Source organism: Oncorhynchus kisutch, linkage group LG17 (genome assembly GCF_002021735.2).
Source record: "Oncorhynchus kisutch isolate 150728-3 linkage group LG17, Okis_V2, whole genome shotgun sequence".
Lineage (NCBI taxonomy): Eukaryota > Metazoa > Chordata > Actinopteri > Salmoniformes > Salmonidae > Oncorhynchus > Oncorhynchus kisutch.
In genome coordinates, this window is record NC_034190.2 from 68,684,200 (window position 1) to 68,690,679 (window position 6,480).

At 41.3% G+C, this 6,480-nt stretch overlaps 1 protein-coding gene across 1 annotated transcript; it reads right to left on the bottom strand.

Moving 5' to 3' along the window:
• Positions 1–666: 666 nt before the first annotated feature.
• Positions 667–5,905, bottom strand: LOC109908187 (tubulin alpha-8 chain). Its single transcript, XM_020506733.2, has 5 exons — positions 5,696–5,905; positions 3,970–4,195; positions 2,153–2,301; positions 1,325–2,005; positions 667–1,218 (listed from the first exon to the last, which is right to left on the bottom strand). The coding sequence occupies exons 1-5, from the start codon at positions 5,696–5,698 to the stop codon at positions 919–921; spliced, it is 1,359 nt and encodes a 452-aa protein (XP_020362322.1). The 5' UTR covers positions 5,699–5,905; the 3' UTR covers positions 667–918.
• Positions 5,906–6,480: the final 575 nt, after the last annotated feature.

The window sequence follows — 6,480 nt, forward strand, 5'->3', positions numbered from 1 at the left end:
GTTCGGTGTATCTGAAACGAGCCACTTACGATTTCCCACATGGCCGTTCTGGACTTCTGCCACATCAAAGCGTGCACACGGTTTTCGTGACGTTGTCAGCAAACCCATCTATAGTATTCTCCCAAATGATACTCCTCGCTTCCTCTCCTCGTCTTCTTCTCCAATGGGTTTTGAGAAGGAGACGAGGGAGGACGGCAGGGATATGCATTGAGATCGTCCCATTGTTTACTACCGCGGAAGGATATTTTCAGGTGACTCCACCACTGCCGGAACTTGTTCTTTAAATAGCCCCGATGGAGTATTTTGATTGGATGTGGCCACTAAGTGGGCGAGCACTGAGGGGTTTGTAATCATGCATGATACATTGTAACAGTTTTGAGGCTAGTCACAAATTATAACGTTCGCGATCTTCGGTAGGCTATGCGCTCCACAGACCAGTAGCAACAGTCATCAGCTCACTGAATGCAACCAGCAATGGGTTGCTGTTTATTATAAACTCATAATATACTGTTAGTAAACTAAATATAATCTCTTAATAAATTATTACTGAAACAGAACATGTCACCAGAATGTGGGTGAGGTTATACAGTCTACTGCAGGTAAAGCTTGGCCCAGCTGTAACATGTTCTTCATCATGAATTTCAATGAAATATGCAGAGAGAAAAATATATTGCGCAATATTGTACACAGACGGACTTTATTCAGAAGCTGAAAGCCATTGCGATTGCAAAACATGGCACTTTGGAATTGACACATTAACAGGGCATTATTAAACAAGTGTATTTGGCTGTCCATACGTTTTTTACAACTTGTTTTGGTTCAGGGCAGGGAGATACAACAATGAATTGTTACAAATAGAAAGAATACAAAGAAGACGGAATAATACATTTTTAATAGACAGGTAGGACATCATGGTTCTTAATATTCCTCGCCTGCTTCATCATCATCAGATTCTGTGCTTGTTTTGCCCAGCTCTTCATAATCCTTCTCCAGACAAGCCAGGTCTTCTCTGGCCTCGGAGAACTCTCCCTCCTCCATGCCCTCACCTACATACCAGTGCACAAAGGCACGTTTGGCATACATGAGGTCAAACTTGTGGTCCAAACGGGCCCAGGCTTCAGCAATGGCAGTGGTGTTGCTCAGCATGCACACAGCCCTCTGGACTTTAGCTAGATCACCTCCAGGTACAGCAGTTGGGGGCTGATAGTTGATCCCAACCTGATTAGATAGAAAAATAAATCAATTACTCCTTAGACCGAGAACGAAATATAGTACTTATCTATTGCAATATAAATCATATGCGGGAGGCAATTATGTTCCTTACCTTGAAACCGGTGGGGCACCATTCCACAAACTGGATGGAACGTTTGGTCTTGATATTTTGAATGGCAGCATTCACATCTTTGGGCACCACATCTCCACGGTACAGCATACAGCAGGCCATGTACATGCCATGGCGAGGGTCACACTTGACCATCTGATTGGATGGCTCGAAACAGGCAGTGGTGATCTCAGAGACGGTCAGCTGCTCATGATAAGCCTTCTCAGCGGAAATGATGGGCGCGTAGGTGACCAGGGGGAAATGAATGCGGGGGAATGGGACTAAATTGGTCTGGAACTCTGTGAGGTCAACATTCAACGCACCATCAAATCGTAGGGATGCAGTGATGGAGGAAACAATCTGACCGATCAATCTGTTGAGATTGGTGTAGGATGGACGCTCAACGTCCAGGTTGCGGCGACAGATGTCATAGATGGCCTCATTGTCCACCATGAAGGCACAGTCGGAGTGATCCAGGGTGGTGTGGGTGGTCAGAATGGAATTATATGGCTCCACCACAGCTGTGGACACTTGGGGAGCTGGGTAGATGGCAAACTCCAGCTTGGACTTCTTGCCGTAGTCAACAGACAGGCGCTCCATCAGCAGAGAGGTGAAACCAGAGCCGGTGCCTCCTCCGAAGCTGTGGAAGATGAGGAATCCTTGCAGTCCTGTGCACTGGTCAGTCTAGGGAGAAAAACTATTGATCAACACTAGGGATGCACAATATATTGGCCTTAGCCAATATATTTTATATTAGCCTATATTATGAATATATTATGACTCAAATCTTTCCTTTGACTGTATGACAAAGATCAGGTCTTAATGTGATACCATTTTACGGATACGCTCCAGGACCCCGTCAATGATCTCCTTCCCCACGGTGTAGTGTCCACGGGCGTAGTTATTGGCTGCATCCTCCTTTCCAGAGATGAGCTGCTCAGGATGGTAGAGCTGCCTGTACATCCCAGTCCTGACCTCATCTGGGGGGGAAAACAATTACTCTTCAACAAATATAGGACATCAACAGGAAATGTCACCTGAATTACCACAATTGTTGATTTGCTCTTGGTTCCCTGTCCTGTGCTCAGATTCTTTTGTAGTCCGTAAAGCTGTACTTTGCGTCTTCCAGCAGTGTAATGTAGATGCACAATTTTCAGTGGCGTAAAGTAACCAAGTAAAAATACTTTGAAGTACTACTTAAGTAGTTTTTTGGGGGTATCTGTACTTTACCTTGCTATTTCTATTTTTGACAACTTTTACTTTCACTCCTCTACATCCTAAAATAAAGATGTACTTTTTACTCCTGAAACATTTGACTCCTTGACACCTAAAAGTACTCATTTCATTTCGAATGCCCAGGCAACAATATAGTCCAATTCACGCACCTATCAATATAACAGGTAGTCATCCCTTCTGCCTCTGATCTAACGGACTCACTCAATCAATATAGCATGTTCTCATCCCTTCTGCTTCTGATCTAAAGGACTCACTAAATCAATATAATATGCTTGTAAATTACGTCCGAGTGTTGGAGTGTGCCTCTGGCTGTCCGTTATTTAAACGAAACAAGAAAAGTATGACAATTGTGTACTTTTTCCACCACTGCCAATTTTAACAATCAGGATTTCTAGTATTTATTAATGTTCCATAGAACACTTGTAGATGTGTTACAGTGGAGTTAGTGTTTTGATTAATGCACACTACTTACCATATACTGGAGCTTATCAGCAGCCCCACCATATTATGTAACATGAATTTAATTATTTATTACTTGGCAAGGGCTACTGCAGCCAACTTGTCTGTACTTTGGAGCAGCATATGCTGTGTGTGGGCTTTCTTTATTAGTTCATTTTATTTGTTGTTGGCCCAGTTGTTATTGTTGTGAAAGTGTGGGGTGTGTATCATTAACAAACATTTAATTTATTCAACATTTTAAGATGTACTATGCAGAAATCATTCCGCCATTTCCTGTTTGCAAAAATTCTAATAGTTTGCCTAATTTCAGTTTATGTGACAAAACAAGCAAGTATAGTGTACCATCTAAACCGCTGTGAAATATATTTTCCATAACTAAAAATATTGTATTTTTAGCTGTTTGAAACTGGTGTACAAAACCGAAAGTAAATGACGCAAAAACTAAACTTAAAAATGGGAAGCATAGAAACGCCGCACATGCAACAGATCTACCGCTTCTTAGACTTGCGTTCAATGAGAATGACAGATCTATTTCTAGATCTAGATCCATTTCTATGTTAATTTTGTTGGGTCGTCCAAAAAGTTACATATTTCAGCTTTAACTTAAACTTTCTTTTCATCTTTGTATCAATATTATACACCACCACTTACCAATTACAGCTGGCTAGGTCCACAAACACTTTCTACAAGCTTTCCTGAGTCACGCTCACTGAAGAAAGTGTAAAAAGGGGTCATCACCGCCACCACCAATGGTCTTGTCGTTTGAATACCATGCTCCATCCAGCACAGGTCCCCGCCCACATGAATTCATTCCCAATTAGCACTCCTGACTGGCCCATGAGTATGGATATGCATTTACACTACACATGTGTAATCACACACACACGAAACATGGATGATGGATGGCGAGAAAGAGGAGAATAAAACAAAAGGTTACAATTGACTTTGCTTACCAACCACCGTTGGCTCCAGGTCCACAAATATGGCCCTGGGAACATGGCGGCCAGAACTTCCGGTGTGGAAAAAAGTGTTGAAGGGGTCAGTCCGGGAATTAGGCCCCTGATCCTCTTCATTGAACACTCCATCAGGCCCCACACCGTGTTCCAAGCAGAAGAGTTCCCAGCATGCATTGCCCGTCTGAACGCCTGCCTGGCCCACGTGGATGGAGATACACTCTCTCTGTTGGCCAAAAACAACAGCACGACTACTTTCTGTTCTTCAAACAGTCTGTCTGAAGTGGAAAATACACAAACAGCAAAGCCCATTTTACCCAGATACTGTAAATCTGACTATATCAACACACAACAGTACAAGGAATTAAAGTATGCTGACATGTAGGATTTATTATTAACAACATTCCTGTATGTTATTTTTTTCTAATTTTGCTGGTTGTTACAGCTCAGTATGCACAGTCATAACTGAAGAGGGCTGAATTAAATGTTGATCGAAAAGGGCAAACCAGAAATAAATCTATCCAGGGAAAAATCTACATGTATCCATTACCACATGGTTCAAGTCATTAAAGGTGATTCCAAAAGTAGAGAGCAATACAGTGGCTCCAAATTTAAAGTAATCGTGGCACTCTAAATAATGATCCTAAAGGTCCTGAACTCAAATAAGGTCAAAGGATTTATTCCTTTTATGGTCGGTTTCCCACACACAAATTGACTCTAGCATTGGACTATACTCAGGTTTTTTTTAGTCCAGGACTAGGCTTAATCTCTCTGGAAAACTGTACCAAAGTGTTTATAAGAAATCTGACAGACACATGTCTCAGCATGTCCAGATTTGTTGTCTTGGCTCTGGATCCCAGGGGGAGGGGATTCTAGGTTCTCAACAAGGTGGTAATCAACTGACATTTGAAAAGCAAGTGCCATCTGTAAAATATAACACTAAAATGCTGTGTAATAACACATTGTCACAAAGAAAAATAGAACTCCTAAATCGTGAATAGAAAGTAAATTATTGTATGAGAATGACACGAAAGGGGCTTCGCATGCTTGTTATACTTTGAATGGCTGATTCTTGAGAAAGCAAATGGCCTCTCTTTGGTAATCATGCATTGGCCCATAGACTGTACACTAGCCTACATTTTCCTTTATGTACACAATTGGTATAGGAAGATAGTGTATCACGACATTGCTTTCCTAGACTCTTGCCTAAATATAGGTAAAGTAGGCTGTTTTAACAAAATCATTTGCCATTTGAAGGTTAAAAACTTAATGAAAGTTTGTCAAGCATGTGACCCAACCAACTACGTCTGCCCCATACCACCCACCTATCTGCTTCTTCACCAAGGCTCAACAGATTCCTAGGATTCCTCTCTTGCAGCCACAGTATGCATTCCCGCACATACTGTATTACATTGTTTTAATAACGTAGTAACAAACGATAAGTTATAAACGGATACATTCAAACGGAATGGAAAGATGGTAGGACCAGGTTGAGGTTATGGACATAAGGCAATAAAAAGCTGAATGTTTTTCATTTTTCAAAGGAAACCTCTCAAATCGTCGAGTAAAGGTTGGTCTACATTTTCAGACTGCGTGAACATCACATTTGCCAATGAGGATGGCAAATATTAATAATAACACCGAAATTGGGAAAATTTACTTCCCGTATTTAGAATTTCAATGCAAAAATATAAAAATTAAGAAGTTATGTAAATTGCGCACATACCATTTCCCCCTGTCAAGATTGATGATTGAAGACGCGTAAAAACGGTTGAAATGTTTTATTCTCAACACACAGTAAAGGCGCAAAAACTTTTGCTCCAGCTCCGTCGACAAAGACGAGTTACGTGTCTCCGCCAACACAGCAATGTCATGCACCAGTTGAATGCGAGGAGTGAGTTTATAGCCTGGGTCTGCGATGCACACCGCCCACACACTACTGAAATACCTGAGCACTCTAGTCGAATTGTCATTGGATCCCAGTGGTGATGTGACATCAAAAAAAAAGTGATGTTACTGAACTCAACATTATTTTAATATATGTGATTTGGTTCATACTCCATCTACAGTACCAAAAGTTTGGACACACCTACTCTCATTCAATGGTTTTTCTTTAAGAACAGCTCAAATAAGCAAAGAGAAATGACAGTTCCATTACTTTAAGACATGAAGGTCAGTCAATGTGGAACATTTCAAGAACTTTTCATGTTTCTTCAAGTGCATTTGCAAAAACCATCAAGCACTATGATGAAACTGGCTCTCAAGAGGATCATCAATGGAAAAGAAGAGCCAGAGGTAACTCGGCTGCAGAGGATAAGTTCATTAGTTACCAGCCTCAGAAATTGCAGCCCAAATAAATGCTTCACAGAGTTCAAATAACAGACATCTCAAAATCAACTGTTCAGAAGAGACTGCGTGAATCAGGCCTTCATGGTCAAATTGCTGCAAAGAAACCACACCTGCTTAAGTGGTGACAAGGTCTGCGATTTATTTAGAATTCAAGGCACACTT